At 53.0% G+C, this 18,391-nt stretch overlaps 6 protein-coding genes across 6 annotated transcripts; 4 read left to right on the forward strand and 2 right to left on the reverse strand.

Moving 5' to 3' along the window:
- Window positions 1-1,556: 1,556 nt before the first annotated feature.
- BKCO1_37000144 (transcription factor jumonji aspartyl beta-hydroxylase) lies at window positions 1,557-4,367 on the forward strand (the record flags this gene model as incomplete). Its single annotated transcript, XM_020275024.1, has 3 exons — window positions 1,557-1,658; window positions 1,722-4,114; window positions 4,169-4,367. The coding sequence occupies 3 exons, from the start codon at window positions 1,557-1,559 to the stop codon at window positions 4,365-4,367; spliced, it is 2,694 nt and encodes an 897-aa protein (XP_020128930.1).
- A 100-nt stretch (window positions 4,368-4,467) lies between these two features.
- Window positions 4,468-6,601, reverse strand: BKCO1_37000145 (actin-like atpase domain-containing protein; the record flags this gene model as incomplete). The annotated part of the gene is made up of 6 exons (XM_020275025.1): window positions 4,468-4,914; window positions 4,971-5,184; window positions 5,240-5,373; window positions 5,430-5,532; window positions 5,579-6,479; window positions 6,538-6,601. 6 exons carry the CDS (start codon window positions 6,599-6,601, stop codon window positions 4,468-4,470), a joined length of 1,863 nt encoding a protein of 620 aa, XP_020128929.1.
- Window positions 6,602-7,002: 401 nt separating this feature from the next.
- Window positions 7,003-8,100, forward strand: BKCO1_37000146 (uncharacterized protein; the record flags this gene model as incomplete). Its single annotated transcript, XM_020275026.1, has 1 exon — window positions 7,003-8,100. One exon carries the CDS (start codon window positions 7,003-7,005, stop codon window positions 8,098-8,100), a length of 1,098 nt encoding a protein of 365 aa, XP_020128928.1.
- A 2,358-nt stretch (window positions 8,101-10,458) lies between these two features.
- On the reverse strand, window positions 10,459-12,636 carry BKCO1_37000147 (hsp70 family chaperone; the record flags this gene model as incomplete). Its single annotated transcript, XM_020275027.1, has 9 exons — window positions 10,459-10,794; window positions 10,849-11,056; window positions 11,106-11,215; window positions 11,267-11,369; window positions 11,425-11,698; window positions 11,747-11,813; window positions 11,862-11,906; window positions 11,962-12,538; window positions 12,587-12,636. The coding sequence occupies 9 exons, from the start codon at window positions 12,634-12,636 to the stop codon at window positions 10,459-10,461; spliced, it is 1,770 nt and encodes a 589-aa protein (XP_020128927.1).
- A 574-nt stretch (window positions 12,637-13,210) lies between these two features.
- On the forward strand, window positions 13,211-14,269 carry BKCO1_37000148 (p-loop containing nucleoside triphosphate hydrolase protein; the record flags this gene model as incomplete). Its single annotated transcript, XM_020275028.1, has 3 exons — window positions 13,211-13,293; window positions 13,362-13,380; window positions 13,442-14,269. 3 exons carry the CDS (start codon window positions 13,211-13,213, stop codon window positions 14,267-14,269), a joined length of 930 nt encoding a protein of 309 aa, XP_020128926.1.
- Window positions 14,270-14,911: 642 nt separating this feature from the next.
- On the forward strand, window positions 14,912-16,458 carry BKCO1_37000149 (uncharacterized protein; the record flags this gene model as incomplete). Its single annotated transcript, XM_020275029.1, has 2 exons — window positions 14,912-15,842; window positions 15,905-16,458. 2 exons carry the CDS (start codon window positions 14,912-14,914, stop codon window positions 16,456-16,458), a joined length of 1,485 nt encoding a protein of 494 aa, XP_020128925.1.
- Window positions 16,459-18,391: the final 1,933 nt, after the last annotated feature.

Raw genomic sequence — 18,391 nt, forward strand, 5'->3', positions numbered from 1 at the left:
CATCAGAGCTGCCTTGGGTTGCTGTCATGAGGGAGGATCGGGTCGTGGTCATGGATGTGCTGCTCGCCTTACTGCATTGGCTGGTGACGGCAGTGACCCTTGTTGCCCAGCTTTCAGACGTGCCCAGCACCTGTCCCACTGGAGAGCATGCGAATCCACCCGCTGTGTTGTCATTTGCATACACGACCACTCCGCCGAGCCCGCTCTGACAGCACCACCCGCCAACCTTCAGTGTCCCATCGGCTCCCCAGAATGACCATGAGTCATCCGCGCACTATGCCGGAGGAAGCAAAGACGTCAGCAATGGTCGAGCCTATAGAGTAGAGTGCATACTTTGGGTCTGTTATAGAATTCAGTTGTGCAATTGGCTCCTGTGTCGGGGTGTTAGCCTTTGTCCACTGTGATAGCCGACTCATGTTGCCACGCACCAGTGGCACAGCAGAATTGATCTTCAGGATCGGTGCCACAGTCCTGACCACTTGGACAGCATCTGACCTGCTTACCCGTGCCGCACGAGCTCGGTGCGTCGGAGGGGCAGGAGGAATCCGGAACACGAACAGCATAGCCACCGCTATAATCGCAGGATGTAGCAGCGACGCGATCAATTATCGCGTGGGCGAAGATGATAAGAAAGGTTCGCTGGATCATGAGCAATACGACAGGCAGGATGAAATGTCGAAAAGTGAGTAAGAGCAATCAATCGGCCGGATCCGCCAGTCTTATGTAGCCTTGTTTCACGGCACATTGCTTTTCAGCTGTCGATTATGTTTAGCACTGAAGGGGACACGAGACAGATATGGAACAGGTGGCGAGTCCTTGGCGCATGAATTATCGCAAGAGTAAACACCCGAAAAAGGAGATTAGCACAGATATACAACTTTCAAGGCGTAGGAATATATATAATGAATGCTACGCAATTCCCAGCATCTATGAACGTTTTGCCATTTGTTCATGGCGCATGGCGGTCAGCTCCACAAAGGGAAATGTTAATGGCGACTTGCAGTCTTCAGGCTAGTCTCTGCCTGTTATGAGTGGCGCTGAACCCTCATCAGTCAGTTTGCATGTGAGTCGCACAAATAGAGTTGGGAGGTTGTGCCAAGAGTGCTAAGGCGGGAGTATCCGGCGGTAATTACGGTAAGGAAAGTAGACCATCGAATTGGGCCAGCAGATTACGGCTGACATCGGTGTAAATAACGCTACAGCTCTCAAAAGGGTGAGCCAGAACGATTGGCCATCGAATCATCAAGCGATGCACGAGTCGCATTAGGCAGGCGTTTCCGGATGGACGCTAGCGGCACAAGGTCCAGAGATTCCTGAGCATGAACACTGTGCCACTAGACCAGTTAAGGCGTAGCGGCACAGCATCCGTTTCCGCGAGGCTCTGGCCATTGTGCCACTGTGTAACAACGGAGCGGCTGAGGGACACAGAAAGTGGGGGTTGAAGGTCTTGGAGTAATACCAGCCTTGCAATCCAACCTCCTTCTGCAACCCAGGCATCATCCGCATCAGCTATCGCATAAACAGCGCACGCACAAAGGTAACGTCGCACGCGCATCATGGGCAGGACCAAAGTCAGAGACACGCGCCATGCCATGGGATCCGGCAGTAGTCTGCTGACGCTAAGACGCAAACTGACCAGTCTGTCGGCACAACTAGCGGTATGAAGATCAATCACACGGCCACCTCCCCGGACCTGTGTCCGCTAACCCTCAATACATTAGGACTTATCCTCTGCGCCGGTTCCGCATGCTTCGACCGTGGACCTCGCTACTGCAAAAAAACAAATCCAGCTCCTAAAACGCAGCGTCGGCTCCATATCACGCCATATTACCAAGCTTTCCAAGGCAATCGAACAAGAGCAGCGCCGGCGCAACCGCCTTCCCACCGGCGATTCCCCAACCGTAGACACGACGCCAAACGAAGAACCGTCTTGTCCTGGTCTCTACAATGGAACCGTCACGTTTGGCCTCGGGCAGAGCGATCGTCGGCTCGTGCCGGCCATTTACGAAATGCTCGACGACTTCCCAGATTGCAACGAGCTCGGCTACTGCAAGGTCCGCGTCGGCGAAGATGTCATACGAACCGTCGACCGCGACAGGATAGGTTCTTACACTGTCAAAGAGCTGGACGGTTGCCAATCCGCCGCCGTGGCAATCGAGGAATGGGGCGGCCGGGATGAGCTTGTTGGATTGGTATGCTCCCTCTTCATCGCCAACAGCGAAGAAGAGACGCCCATTTCAAGCTTCGATTTTCGAGACATGCAAGCCGCCGAGGCAGAAGCAGGGAGCGTACATCTGGACGGACGCGCCTTGTTCTGTTCCACTGTCGAGGCTGCCGCCGAGGGCAGCCACAAGCCGTATCTTGTCATCCCGACCGACTGTACCTCCGATTGGAGACTATCTGCAGGCCTGCCGGCAGAACCGTATGTGCACTGCGGCAGCCGGCTGGCACGCACTGCAGGCAAGGTTGCGGGCGTCCATACACCGTACGAATACATCAGCTCGGCTGCGTCCTCCGCTACTGGCATGCATGTCGAGGATGCCTTGTTGGGGTCTATCAATATCCTCTTTACCGGAGCACCCAAGGTCTGGCTCATAGTTCCGCCGAGTGCTCTTGGGTTGCTCGAGGCCAAGGTAAAAAAGGCCCTGACGGACCCGCTACGCTTTGCACGTCCTTGCTCCCAATTTGTCCGCCATATGGACGCCCTGCTGTCGCCGAGGCTGCTTGAGGAATGGAAGGTGCCCTACCATATTGTTACATGCCGAGCCGGAGAGATGGTCGTAACACTGCCCGGAGCCTATCACCAGGTCGCCAATGCCGGACCCAACTATGCTCAGGCAATCAACTTTGCACCGCCAGGCTGGTCGGGGCCGCCTGAGGGCTACAGTTTCTGTGGGCCGAACTGTCCGCTGTGGGACCCACCCACCGCCGCACACTTTCGGTTCCAGGAAGGAGAGGACGAAAGTGAGGAGGCACAGAAAGACCATCGACATGAACGTGTTGCAGACGGAGTCAGAGATGACATCCAAGTGGGATCAAAAGATGAAGTAGCAATGTGTTCAGAGAAGTACAGTGGACCAAATGCGGTACGCAAGCCAGAAGACGATTTCGATTCTTGGACTTCCCTGGACCATACGATGGCTCCGGCCGTTCTCCACACCTCTCGAACGTTGTCTCAGCTCATGGTAAATAACTTAAAAAACCCTCGAAAACGTCCATCCACTTTCACCGCCGATGTTCGCGAAAGTGATAGCGACGTCAGCGGGAGTGAAGACTTCGGGAGTTCGTCTGTCGAATTCCAAGCCGTAGGATTGCCCGGTCAGTGTGCGACGTTATCTCACTCACCCGACGTCTCAACGCCACTTGAGATTGACCATTGGAGAGAAAGCGTTTCTCAGGCTGCACGTGCTGGCGGATTTTGTGTCGATGGAGTCCTTCAGGCTCTCCGAAACGCACCCAATGACCAGTCCTGCATTAAAGTGTTGAGAACGTTGCAGTGCATCTGCGAGATTGCCAACATACCATTACTCCTGCAAATCAAGTCACACCTCCAGACACCCGGCAAAGCTTCATACAGGAACACCAAGGATGGACGTTTTTGCCAAGGTGTCCGTGGGCTAGTACATCTCCATCAAAACATCAGCACCCTCCAAGCTGTATCTTTCTTGACCTGTTACCAAATTGCTGCACAAAAGATGGAGTACTTCCAGCTTTTCGAAGCAGTAGTCGCGCAAAGGAAGGCTGCAACGAAACTGGCATCGGATGAACGAAGAAATCTCAAGAAACGACAGAGCAGAGGAACGTCGACTCCAGCGTGCACAAGCCCGCTCCGCCCCGTCCAAGTTCGAGCTATTGTAAAGAACGAGATCTTACGCTCTATGGAGCAAGACGAAAACAGTCGTCACGCAGCCAAGGGAGATCTAGAAGCGTACCTTAAACACGGAAGGATCTTTCACCTGCTTCTCGGTTCCGCTAGTCCTAGCCTCCTCGTACTGTTACCACTGTACGATCTCGCCGAAAAGGCTCCCTCGCTCGATCTTTCGGCATTCTGCCCTCCAGGTAAGGGGTCAGAGAAATACAAAAGAGACCTGGCTGCGCCGATCGGCTCCTCGTGGTACGTCCTGGTGATCACTCCAGTCTTCCATGACCGTATACTAACGCGTCGTAGTTTGCTCAAAGCAAGTTTCGCTCTAGCAACATACTTTGGCAAACAACTTTTCGTTGCCCGTCCTGAGCTCGAGGAGTACTGGCATGGCGATCAAGGCTCTTCCGCGGAAGAACCAAGTCCAATGTTGTTGAACATTTCAGAGCAAGAGATGATGATGACGAAGCCAACTGAAGTCTCACGCTTGTTCAGACGAGGCTAATGGCGAGGAACGCAGCTGCTTGGAAGGAACATATCACATGAATTTCACGTATATATGGTTGCACGTGGGAAGTAAGATTTGCGTCGTCGTATGCCTGCCTCTAAGATGTGAACGAGCCAAACGCGGCATGCGTTTTACCCTCCAACTCGGACCTCCCCTGAATCTCATGCGCGCTATCCATCTGACTCGGCGCTTCCCAGTCCACGGAAACAACACCATCGCCCATATTCAACGGACCGTTCTGACCCCAAAGCTCGAAGCGCAGGTCCGCTGGGCCCACGAAGACGCGCAGTTCCAGCTCGGCCGACCAATGTTCGCGGGCCCAGGCGTACCAGCGCCGGTTTTTACGATGAACCTCGGAGGCCATGAGAGAAGCATGAAGCACGCACACGGGTGTGACGCCATAGGCTTTTAGGCTGCGTGGTAACTGATTGGGTGGGAGCTGCGACATGACAACGGTTGCCCGCCATGGGAGTGTCTCGGCCCCCAAGTCACGCTTCACGCGGTACTTGTACCTCACACCCTGGGTTGTATCGATTGACTCGCCCTGGGAGCACGGTCAATACATTGCCAGAGAGAGCCGTTTTGATGTGGCGAACACACTTGCTTGATGATCCAATGTATTTGGTCCTCCACCCACCGCTTTCCATCACGAGGATCTACCGTCGGCGCCCGGCCGGTGTGCTTCTTCGAGTCATACAGCTCGCGGCAAAGGATCCCGTAGCTCACGCGGCAACGTCGCACTTTGAAGACCACGCTCTTCGAGACGATCTCCTGTATACGCTCCATCACCAGGCCGTGACAGACGGCCAATTGGCTTGCCTCATGGTCAGTATCTGTTGAAGAGACGTGGAGATTTGTGGGTGGCTTACGGTTCCGGCGCGCAAAGGATTCGGACACGTTGTGCGTTGGAGTGCTTCATGCGGTGGGATAGCTCATATCGATTCTTCAATTGCTGTAGTAAGTAAGGAGAGCTGCCGAGTCCCCCGGATGCGACGATGTACGACTGATGATTGTCAGCGAGGCATACTTTCGGTCCTGCCCTCTGCGGATCGACTCAACTAGTTGTTCGGCCGGGTAGTTTTCTTGCAGATACAAAAGCTGTGTATCGATAAGATTGCAGATCTTGTCGATCTGACCATCGAAAAGGACCTTGAGTTCCTCCCTGTTCGTCTGTCAGCGCGCGAAGTGCGCTATCCCATTCAACGTACCTGTGAATCACCATGTTGGAGTCGACGATACCGGCAGAGGGAAAGCTCTGGCCGATACCGAGTCCAGGAACCGGCAAAGGAAGTTGCTCGACGTTCATTACCGGAGAACCGAACGAGCACTTGAAAGTTTCGAACCGCTCGGACAACATGCGTTCGGCAATATCTGCTGGAGCTCCGACGAGGTGTTGCTTGATCAGCTCCAAACGGCCTGCAATTATCTGAGCCATTTTGAAGTCTAGCAATGAAGAGCCTGCGGCTATGCCCTCCACGCTACTCAGTGGAAGTAGCTGAGTTGAGCTGCTCGACGACAACAGCTTGAGAAGATTGATGTCGGTTGTCCCACCGCCAGCATCACAGATGAGGAAAACGTCATCCTTCTGGTAGGTATTCTTGGCCACGTACACTGCTGCAGCTTCGGCTTCAGTCAACGATATGCGCACCACGTGATCCAGATTTTCCCCAAATCCGGCTCGTTTGATCAGCCGTGATAGTTCGGCGATCATGGCTGGGTTCTTCCATGTTGTGGGCACGCTAAACACGAACTCTGCTCTCTGGTTGCGCCAGCGTGGGAAGCGGGTGAAAAAATAGTCCTCGAGGTATTCGTGCAAGAACCGCATGTAAGCCTGGAACCATATCTGAGCGTCTTGGACCGAGGGCGACTGTGGATCAGTATCTACGTAGGTTGGATCGAGATACAACTTGAACAGTTCTTCGATGCGGATGTCACGGTTGCTCTCGGAGATAGTGTCGCAAAGGAAACCCCAAGCCTGCGCCTGATGGCTGTGACTGTGGTAGGCAACAGCTGTCATGACTTTGTTGGCGAGTTCGGTGCCAATCTTGCCTGGCCAGCTCTGGATGGTCTTAGGTGAGGGCCACGCGGGCCCCATCGAGTATGACACGCCTGCGGGTGCACATTCGGTCAGGCTGGGGCAGCGTTGGCAATTGGGATAGGGGCGTACCCGTGCAAGTCATCCCAAAGTCTATTCCAATGACAAAATCAGGAGTCCATTCTGTTGAGCCCATGGTGTTTGATGTCTTTCGCGCGCGGAATTTCCGTTCGTGACTGTCAGAGTAATGTTGAAACACATCGTAGATATAAGCGCGAACTGCACACGCCCGCAGGTACAGATGGCGGGGCTTATCCTAATTCTGCTTGTTTCTACAAGGCTACCTGGGCGCTCCAAGTGACCACGTAGCGTTCTAACTACGCCTGGCGTCTGGAACATGCATTTAGAGGGCAAAATGCGAGCATGATCTGCAGGTGAGATATTGAGTGGCGCAGCTGATCCTGCATAGATACCCTGGCTAGCGAAACTGTGGCCTGTCGCGGCTTACGCACGGAATCAAAATTGATAGAAATATATGTATGTGAATCGATGGCCTTCGAATCCGTGAGCCCGTTTGCCCAAAATCAATTTTCAAACATGCCAGACTCCAATTCCCCGCCAGAGAATCAGGCAATTGGTACTTCTCTACCAACAACCGCAACGACAGTGACTTCCTCAGCTACAAGTCCTTCAACGGGGCCATCTGAAGTGAACGGAGGCGTACCAACATCGACCACACCGAACAACGCATGCTATACCGCTACTACGACGGTTACAGTAGCCACTACAAGCCAAACTCCAACGAGATCCACAATATCCCCAGCAACACTTGCTGGATCAGTTGTTGGGTCAATAGTCGCTGCAGCTGCTATCACATTTCTGGTCACATTCGTTCTTCTGCGCAGCAAGCGACGAACGGCTCCGCCCAAGCCTGAAGAGTTCAGCGGGAAGACCAAGGTTGGTGGGCCAAGGGATCCTGACAGCACCATCGAGGAGACATGGGAGCAACAGCTTCTAGAGCAAGCAGATGACCGGACGATACGGCAACTCGTTAAGACGGTGCTGGACCTGGCCGAAGTCCACATCGAGAACCACTACACCGATCGAAAGAGCTTGGACATTGACGAGCAAGCGCTACGCGTCGTAAATTCCCCACATCTCCCAGCACCCCTGCAGACACTGCTTCGCCGGTCAGCAAGGCCAACATTGCTGATGAAGCACTGCCTCGCGCGAATCCTGCTCGGCGATTCCATTGTACCACTCCTCCCAGCTTCAATGGACCGCCTGCCGCACCTCGTGGGCCAGTCCCAAGATCCATCTGTTACACAGGTGCTTGGGCGCTGGCGACGCCTGACCACTTACCTGCACCCGCCGCCCGGTGATGACGACGACTTCAAGGCTGTCCAGAAAACAGCTATCGACGAGGCTACACGACAATTCGCTGTTGCATTTGCCCCCTGGCAGCGGAACACGAACGATGCGCTCTGGCAAGCCAATCTGGATGCTGTCTTTCAGAACGCCACCAACATGGCGTTATTACTTTTTTCGCAGCCAGCAGCCTTCGAGTTCCGCTGGACGCCACCACAGTCCGGGAGTGTGGTTGTGCTGCCTAGCCTGGTCAGGCTGAGTGATGAGAATGGCGTTCTGCTGCATTCGCCGTTGGCTTTGATTCCGCAGGTGGTGGACCGGCTTTGACGCCCCGATGCACATCGCCGTTCCTTTCCTACTCGTCTTCTTATTTTGAGAGATATATCTCGATCAGCTTTGGGTCTGTAGTTCAGCCGTTCAATGTCGAATAAGCAAAATCTTTTTCTCCTTTTTTTTTTTGGAAAATGACCGGGCGGTGATGAAATGTTGAAGCTACGATAACGTGTCAAATTACTCATAAGTACTGAAAATAAAAAGGGCGTATTTGGAAGACACATGCTGCATGGCGAAGACAAATCACCACAACAATATCACACACAGGGCTGCAAGGCTGTAAACCCAACACTGAATCCATGCCACGTGCGTCCCGTCGCCTAGCCCGACCAATCCCTTTCATTCACCCAAAGCCTGCCGTGCAAGCCAAGCCCGCCTCCGTAACCTGGCTCCACTCCGACCAATCGGCGCCATGGACTCCGCTTGTGGCTGCTGCTCCGGCCCCTGCTCAACGCAAGGCTGTGTCGCTTGCAGCTGAGAACTATCTTCGCACAATTGCAACCCATCTGCATCCGGACCAGGCTGAAGGATGGGAGTAAGCGTCGGACACGAGGCAGTGCGGCGGTCGGGGAGTCGGATCCGCGAGGCTGTGTGCAATAATGACTCGGATGGATATGACTGACGTTTGCGGTGCAGGAAGGCGTTATCTTCGTAGGCGACGAGGCTGGCTGTAGGACTGTGCACGCTCCGGGCCTTGGGATCGGGAGATGGTATGCAGGTGCTTCCTGCTAGAATATCGGAACGAGGAGAATTGCTGTTGCATTGGGGCGTGTTACATTGTGCTTCCTTTTCAAAGTCTGCGGGGCCGCCGGTCGCGACAAGGCCATGGATTGCATGTCCGACGTTACTGATTGCGCTGTCGAGCCAATGCGGTTCGAAACTTCCCGGTGGTCTGGATGCCTGGCATTGTAGTCGTTGAAGGTCTCGCAATGCTGCCTGCAGGCGGTCAAGAATTTCCGATAAATCGTGCGGTTGCTGACTGGCGTGTTCGAACTCAAAGACAGGCAAAGAGGTATTGATGAATGCTGCTGGGGTCGCAACGATGCCAGAACTTGCGGGTGTCAGTGTTGGGTTCATCATGATCAGATTTGCTGGTCATGGTGGAGGCAAAAGTAGACTGAATCACGCTTGATAAGAAGACGAAGCAGGCAAAGAAGACCCATGTAGTTGCATTGCTCTGTAGCATGCATGATAGCCTTTTCTTCCCGTGGCTGCGGTATATACCCAGCTTACATACGTAAGCTATCTTCGCCTCAATGAGCAATGCACGGTAAGCAGCCACAATTCGGAGTGGGATATGTGCAAAGAAGCATTCGAAAATAGATAGTCTAAGCTACTAAAGGACGTCGCCACCATCAAACCCGCATCTTGAATCGTGCTAGCTATCTCCTCAACATGATCTTCTTCATTCTTCCGTCAACTGTCTTTTTCCTGGTGTTCTGCCATGCATTGCATCCAGAGCACACACACACGAACGCTTTTCCGGCTTCTCTTGGGAGAGAGAATTTGCGAGCGCAGATAACGACCCCGCCGTCGCTAGCAGAATTGAAAAAGCGACAGACCGCGGCGACGGTAGACACTTGTGGGACCTACGTGGGCAACGGCAATATCTTTATCTGCTCACTCCCCGGCAGATGTGTACTGAGCGGTACGATCATGGGCTGTTACCACTGGCCGGACACCACTGCCTTCTATCCAGCCTGTGTCGATCACACTGCTGCGGGGTCCTGCAAGGGTGACTGCGCATCCACTAATTTGATGTGGTATGTATGATAATAATGGTCAAGGCACGCCTGTGGCTGATGGGAAATTACAGCACCTTCAATTCAGCTAAACCCTATTGTTTTACGAACATCATTCACTACACCGACGATGCCGAGGTCATCATCGGAACAAATTACATCTGCGACTCTAGATCAGGGAAAATTGCAACTCTGGAAGGAAGCAATGGCTCGATCGTCCGTTTGCCGGTGGAGACCACGAAGGCGGCGGCGACTACTCCCCCTCAGTCGAGGACAGGCAGCTCAAGCGGTTCAAGCAGCTCAAACAGTTCAACGTCACAAAGCGAGGCACCAGGAGCAACTACAGGCGCATGCAATGATGAAGAACGAACAACTTCAGTTGTTGGCGGTGTGATTGGGTCCATTGCTGCCATTGCGCTTGGGGCTGTCGTCGTGTTGGCACTCATGTTACGAAAGCAAAAGCAACGCAATGGGAAGGGAGAACACGCGCGGGAACTCGCCATGCACTAGGAAGGTTTCATTGGTGCCATTTTCATATTGAATTTACTACGAGGTTCTCTCACTAGTTACAAATTCCATACACAAACTCCTGACCCGATGAAAAACTTCTCTATTCGTATTCGACCTCAACATTTTCCTGACCAATCCGTACACCGTCCATTGAAACTGCCCACTCAAGGCCCGAGTCTGTCGGGGTCATTTCTATGACGTACGAGATCCTTCGATACGGTCGATTGTCCCAACCGATGACAACAGGCAAGGATTCGAAGGCCAAGGGAAGACGGCAACTGACTTCACACAAAGCATTGACGGTCCGCTCGCACCTATCGGGTGGGTCGGATTCGCTACATCCGAACACTGTCGTTGAGAACAGTTGATCGGGCAGTTCTGCGACGTGCCGAATCCAGGTCAGCTTCACGGCCCTTTGATCGTCTAGTCTTGTCCCCTGCATGGTTTTAGCCGAAAAGAAGACAGGCTCCCAACTTTTCAAGAGACTTACCCGCTTTAGATACCATTCCATCTGTTGTTGAGCAAAGTAAGCTCCTTCTACCTTGCACCAATACTTGTCGCCCTCGAGATGTTTGCCCTCCACAAAGCGCGTGTTATACCTGACCCCATAGCTAATACGGGATATGCGGGACGCCACGTGGCTTCCATGGAAGCTTGTTCCAGCTCGAAGAGCAGCTCCCCGGCAGATAGCAGTCCACCTGCAGTAGTCAGTCGAGGCGCTGAGATGAGGAAACTTCGTTTACTAACGGCTTTGATCCGCTTGGTTGTAGAATTTCGATTCCCCTTCCACATTGCTCACGCCTCAGTTGCTGGTAAAGGAAGTCAGAGCCGCCAAAGCCACCAACAAGAATAATAGCCTGACGACGGAATTAGCTATTGTTCTCGGACGGAAGAGGGCGACCGCAAACCTTTGGCTTCCTATATCCTTTCTTCTCAATCTCGGAAACTTGCTGGTCCACCAGGCTGTGTATCTTTTGGATCACTGGGTCGAAAATAGATTTCATGTGACCGCTGTAACACCGAAATGATTAGTGCATGTGCTTTTCCTTGCTGGGGGCCAGCTGACCTTTCGAGACGGATTTTCCCATCAGTAATGTCTTTCTTCTTGTCTGTCATTGGCTTGTGAAGATTGAGCCTTTTCACGGCGAAGGCCTCAACTGGCAGCCTGACGGTAAACGACTGGGCCGTACCACGGTAGGCTCGCTTTACACCCCTCTCCCATTCGGTTTCCATGAACTGCTTGACGACGTCCGGATCCAAATTTCCCCACTTCTTCCCCAAACTCAATTTCATTGTGTTTTCGAAAGCTTCATCCAGCAGAACGGCACCACAAAGCTTTCCTGTAATAGATTAGTGTTTGGTCACCATGTAGAATGCTCAAACAATACCTTCTCCCCGCACGTACTCTTCCATCACCATCGGCTCAGTGCGTTCGATTTGGTAGGTTATTATGTCCTGGTACAGTGTGAGCGAGCTATACATGCGTGGCTTCAGATGACTTACCACTGTTCCGCCCCCAGCGTCGCAGACAATGTAGATGTCGTCCGACTTTCTGAGTTAGCTAGAGCAAATCTGACTGTTTCAGGCAGAAGCAGCCGCTTACCTTCACGTCCGATCGTCCTCTGAAGTCTGCCAGGGTTGCCAACGCCGCGGCTTCAGGCTCCGAAACAAGACTTATTGTCGTTTCTCCCGCAAGGCGCTTCTTGTTGAGTCCCGCCATCTTGGCCGCTTGGATCATCCTTCCCTTGGATTTCTCGGGCCAGATCGCTGGTACCGTGAGCACGATCTTGAAAGGCAAAGAAGTCACCGCACTGTAGCCTTGCTCGCGCTCCATGCGTTCTTCTGCGTGAGCCCAGAGGCACTGGAGATAGTCGGCGGCAACCTGCACCGGAGTTTTGCGGTTTCGCTCCATCAGCTCGCGCGCTCGCTTGAGGTACTTGCTATCGCGCAGCTCGTGTCGCAGGTCGGTCTCATCAACCAGCAGAAGTTTGAACCATCGCAGCGTTTCTTCCTCTGGCGAGTCTTCAAAACCCCAGAGGATTTTGTCGTCATCGTAACAAATTTTCGAGGGTACCTTCGCATCGTCCGAGTTGAAAGTACCGGTTGTTCTCCAGCTGGTGAGCACAGTCGGTTCTTCGCGGTCCAGCTGCTCTGAAAAGGCATACGCAAAGCCGGAGAAGCTAGAATCGTTAGACTCAAGGACTAGTGTCGGGTTGGGTACTTCTCACGTTGTCCCAAAATCAATTCCAATCACCAAGCATGGATCTGAGCTCTCCATGGTGATGTTCGCGTAGAGTGGATACAGCTGAGGAATCTTCGATAACGATTGGCACACAATCTCAAAGCGGTAGAAGATAATAAGTTGTGCCCTGACTTGTTCGCAAGCCTTCCTTCGCGTAGCGAGAGATGTGACACATCGAGAAAGTCCCCCAAAATAGTACTGCAGACAGCACGGGGGCCAGACTGCATTCCTCTGCGACTGCATAATGCGACTCTGCAGCAAGCTGCTTGCTGCTCAAGTGATGGCGTTGGAACAATTGGTTGTCGGTGCTTCTAGACCACGCCGTGGCTGACGTCGGCTTTCCAAGCGCGCGGGGCAGTGCTGCGCCATGATTGATCAGAGCTGCTACAGCAGATGTCGATAATGACAGGGAATGTCTCTGTGGCTGACTGAGGAGGGGGCGGAGGACGAGGCTGAAAAGATTGCCCCGCACGCCAAGCCGGCCGCTGACATTGCCCCGATACAAGCACTCTTAGTCTTTGCTTGGGAATTTGTATTCAGCCTCACTACCACGCTTCCATAGCACATATGCTAGTTATCTTCTGAAGGAAGTATCCTCTTCTAATTCGCTATGACGACGATCAGCCCCAGGGAAGAGTGCATGGTGCTAGTCATGGGAGTGACAGGAGCTGGAAAGAGTCACTTTGTCAACAAGTTAGTGGAAAATGCTACGAGAGAGCAGTCTGGGCTGCGGTCAGGTATTTACTGATTCTTTTACCCAGGGAACCTCCCCTCTCCTTGGTTCCATGCGGGCGGATTCGACTGACGAGATTCGAACCGTGCAGAGACACAGCATTGCCAGATTGCATACAGCGATGTCGGCGAGGACATGTCCGTGGCTATTGTAGACACTCCAGGGTTCGACGATACGGTTCGGTCTGACGCCGAAGTGCTTCATGAAATCACCCGCTTCCTGAGCACCCAACATCAACTCGGGATACGGTTGAAGGGAATCATCTACCTCCAATCCATCAACGAAGTTCGTATGCGCGGCAGCTCAGTCCGCTACTTCGAAATGTTTCAGCAAATCTGTGGCGAGCAGGCATTCTCAAACGTCATACTGCTCACCACAATGTGGGATCGAGTACCTGAGTCGGAAGGGCGCAAGCGACAGCAACAACTTCGTGAGGAGTTTTGGAATACGCTGGAGGACCGGGGATCAACCATTGCGCCTTTCGACGGTAGCGCGCCCATGGCCGAAGGGTTTATAATGCAGCTGTTGGCTAAAGAGGACGTTGTGTTGCAGGTGCAGAACGAGTTGGATGATTCGCGATGCCTGCTCGGACAGACTTCTGCTGGCCGTCTGGTTCTACCCAACGTCAAGCATCAGCTTGAAATCACGGCCAGAGAACTTGACGAACTCGATAAAGAAATATCGATTGCGAATTCTGCGGGACGTCAAGAAGAGCGCATCAGATACGAGGAGAAAAAGAGGGATACGCTGAAGAAGATGAAGAGAGAGAAGAGGGATCTGGAAGAGCTCAAGACGAATGTTCACTCTGAGGCAGCTGAGAAGATTGCAAAGGTCAAGAAGTCCATGTGGAAAAGCGGCTTCCAGGTTTTGGCGACGGTTGCTGGCTTGTCGATCTCGATCTTCGTGAATCTCCTTCCGTTCCTTGGTGTGTATTAGGGCTGTATGTTCCAAGAACTGTTTCTTGTGATTGCCAAAGTTACCAAGCATTATCTAATTGGGGTAGACGATCGTCTCGACGACATGCTTCCGGCCTTCTCCATGTGAAAGTGCCCGGAAACATGAGGAGTGCTCGACGGCCCCACCCGGATGTAGCCCCACTCCAAGTAGAACAATACGAGCATAAATCCTGGCCGATGTTGCATCGATATACGCCGTGGCTTGAAAGTGAAGCGAGAGTGCGTTAAGCACGCCACGCCATAGCAAGGCTTAGCAGTAAGCCATGCGTGTCGCGCGATCGAAGCCGCTCAGCCTTGCATGCGTCAAATCCCATAGCCTTGCCTGCTGCCTGGCGGAGAATCAGCGCAAGCTGCTGCCATTTTAACACATGCATGCTTGGATAAGAGTCATACATTGGCGCGTCGCCTGTGGCCGAATCAGTTCCCAATATGGCGTATTTAACTCGTGATTGCGAACGATCAGTCCGGCTTCCCAACTGACGGAAAAGATCTGCCTTGTTGGTTCGACCTCGAAATCATGTCTCCCCGGTCATGCCCGGACCAACACGATCCTGAAGCCGACCCCAAATTGTCACAAGAGAACGCAGCTTTTGAAACAAGCTGCACCATCAATAATGAACCCATGCCACCTACTACTGACAACACACAGGCCGTGGTACCTTATACAACACCTTCAGCTTATCCGAGACAGGATTGCACCCTCAGAAACGAAGCTCTCCCAGCATTCGGCAAGGTTGCCGAGGTACCGAGGCCTTATACATCATCTTCAGCTCATTCTGCGTTGGTGATGAAGGGTACACTGGACAGTGAAAGCCAGACCAGCCTTGCTTACGGCAGAAACAGTGTAGCTTCGACTACCACTGAGCAGGATCAACACCGAAGTTCTTTTCTCCACCGAGTCAAGCGAGCGGGATCGTTGAAACGGACTCAAGGCCATCAAACCAGGGTCCCGTCTCCACAATTGCCCGCGCCCAACATCACCGAGAGACCTTTGCCATCTTTGCCAACACACACGTCACCTGGGATAGAGTTGAACTTATTCAACGAAAGGCTCCAGGACGGCGAATGCATGCGCCAAGATCTGGAACGATACAGACGAGACCTACAACGGGAGAGAGAGCGAAACGAAGACATTGAGAGAGAGAAAGAGAGCATTCTCGAAGCTTGGAAGCAAGCAGCCGCAGAGCTGAGAGAACTCCGTGCAGCACGAGGGAACAAAGTCGACGACGAGTACATCAGAAAAGCTTGGTGGGGGCTCCAATACGATGTACGAAACTGGGCAGACTGCCACTTTCAAGGCAAGCCAAAGTCGAAAGCAGCACGGCTGTCGTTGCGCATGGGCGATGACATTCCCTACGAGATCATTCGACTCACAGACACGTCCCACTGTTTGGATTTTCTCAGAAGTCCCTCCAGGCGTGTTGACATCGCCCAAGCTGTCGTATGGGGCGTTTTTATGGAACTTGTCTTTGGACAGGTTCGCGACGGCGGGTTCCTGTGGGCTGGTAATGATTGTAATGCTCTACGCCACCTGCGAAATGAACACCGACCTAGTAAGTTTCGGAGCACTCCGACCTCTTGAGCCAACGAGGGTGACTAATTTGTGCATATGAAGATCCATCGTCGAGCAGTCAGAACGAAGAAAGCTTTCGAAAATATCAAGCATGGATGTCCTTGACGACGGAAACCTTCTACGCCGAGCAGCCGATGGATAGCTCCAATGCGGTGAGGATTGTATGCAAGAAAGTCAAGGGTTTGCTCGGTCGTTACGTCTGCGAAGGGGAAATGAGCTTCAAGCAAGAGCTTCAGAAAATTGTGGCGCGAGCGATCCAGCTTGATAGGGAGTTTCACGGTGAGAAAGCTTTTTTCTACTGCTCTTGGGGTTACCAAGTGGCTTGGACACAAAGGAGGACGTCCAAACAATTCAACGAGTCTACCATGGAAGCAATCGACAACAAGGCGAGCCCTGTGGAGTTTGAGTTGACAATCTCACCAGCACTGTTTAAGAGGGGAACCGGATCTGGTGAGAATTACGGTACAAGGTTGGTACTCGTTAAGAGTGTCGTGTCAAGTAATCTGGATGAGGAGCCCGAGAGAGCTCTGTTTCGGGTCGGAAAGAAGAGTTGGCACATGGTAACGTCCAGGATGCCTAGCTTTGAGCAGTCTTGAAGGTAGCCTGCGCATTACCTTATATTTTCTAAACTCTCCTGTTACTCATTCGAATTCCACAGCAGCAGTGGTCAATTGCAATGGTTCATAATCCGTGGTAGCTGTAAACCTTACTCCCCCCCACTTCCTGTGTGCTGTACTGGTATCGTCGTCCAACTCCAGCACCGAAATCCGTGCGAGCTGTGCTTCCACTGCCGACAAAGACGCAGCTTGACTCCAGGCTTTTCATCGCTCCTGAGACAGTTGTCGCTGAACCCCCAACCGTCAATGTCTCTGACCCAGCCACGACTGTATTTTCTCCCTCTTTCGACTTGTAGGTAAGACTACTAATAGTGACAGTGACATTCGCTGTTGTTGGTGTCCCGTCCCTAAACGCAACCGTACTTTCATCTACAACCCTCCCACAAGGCCCGAAATTTAGCATCTCTCCAGCAGCAGTAACAGCATCCTTGCCAGCCGTGATGGTCTCCTCTGCGCAACCACTGTCTTCAATCCCTGCGATACCTTTCACAAAGCTTCACCCCGTAAAAGTAGTCTCAGGCACACCCGCCGCCCCAGCCGCGACCATCGCGGAGCCAACAACAATCCCCTCCATCTAGCCGTATACATGCCCTCCCGACCGCCAGTCTTAAACGCCACGACCTTCGCCGCCGTCAATATAACAAACCCCACCCTCGACCCGCCCACAGCCAACTGTTACCGCAAAGTCTCATTATCATTGCATCTGCGCCACCGTTGAGATGAGCGGCTTCCGTTCCGGTGCTGACCGCGATGTGCGGGATGGTTGCGACGGGGCCGCCGGAGAGGGTGGTGTTGTTGGTAGCGATGAGGAGCGCTTTTGGGGGCGGTGTGGAGGCATGCATGCCGGGGGGGAGAGGTTGGTGGAAAGTTGAGGTTGGGAGGGATGGGGGTGGGTGAGGGGCCGAGGTGGAAGTTTGCTGGGGGGAGGAGCGACGCAGTGCAGTAGCTTCTTGCAAATCTCTGACGCCGATGGAGGGCTGGATATGCGTAGTGTTGCTGGCTTGGGGGTTGCTTGCGATTGATAGGGTTGAGGAGGTGGGTGGGAAGGTTTCTTGGTCTTGTTTTCCCCATCCGGGCTACCAAAGTGCTAGCGGGAGGTACGTCCACGGAGTTAAATGACATTTCTACTACGCATAGCTGACTAACAACCTTATAGCGGCGACGAAAGTTGACTTAAGCCTATAGAAAAGCGATCAAGACGGTCATTGCACTTTTTTCTTCTTAACAGCGTAGAAAGCGGGGATTCGATCTGCGAAGTCATGGATCGCACGTTATTGGATGAGAAGGTCGATCCAACAAACGAGACTCATGGAGACAGTAGTAAGGGTCCCGACTGGGTGGAGAATACCCGCAAATAGTTTTTAGCGCCATCACACTCCTGGCGCTTAAACTTGAACCGTGATTCCCCACCCAGTGGCTGATCTGCGGTGGCACAGTTAGCTAGCTGCGCCGCTCACCGAAAACAGCGGTATGCGGCGGATATATGAGAGCGCAGCTGATGGAACATTCACTGCAAGGGTTGTGCAATCTCAATGACATGATCTAATCGCTTCGTCCCTTCGCCACTTGAGAGGCGCAACTTTTCGCCTCCTTTGTATGACTCCTTGCCGGGCTCGTTGCAGGAACATTTTTATAGATAACAGACCCCTGCTCATCCCTTGCATATATAGCCGCTAGTTTCACGTCTGTAGGGGGGCGCGTAGTTTGCTGGCGGCTACTCGACAGCACGACAGGAACTGCTTGAATGTCTGGCATGGCAAAATACTTATAGCCGGCATGCCTGTACTCGTCTTCCCTTCCGAACCTCGTCTAACCTACTACTCCAATCTATCCACCCGCTTCTCGCACCCCCCCTCGACTCCTTCAATCCGCGCAGGCATTGCCTGCCAACCCACCAATCACCCAAACCGTC

Source organism: Diplodia corticola, assembly GCF_001883845.1.
Source record: "Diplodia corticola strain CBS 112549 chromosome Unknown scaffold37, whole genome shotgun sequence".
In the NCBI taxonomy this organism is placed as follows: Eukaryota; Fungi; Ascomycota; class Dothideomycetes; order Botryosphaeriales; family Botryosphaeriaceae; genus Diplodia; species Diplodia corticola.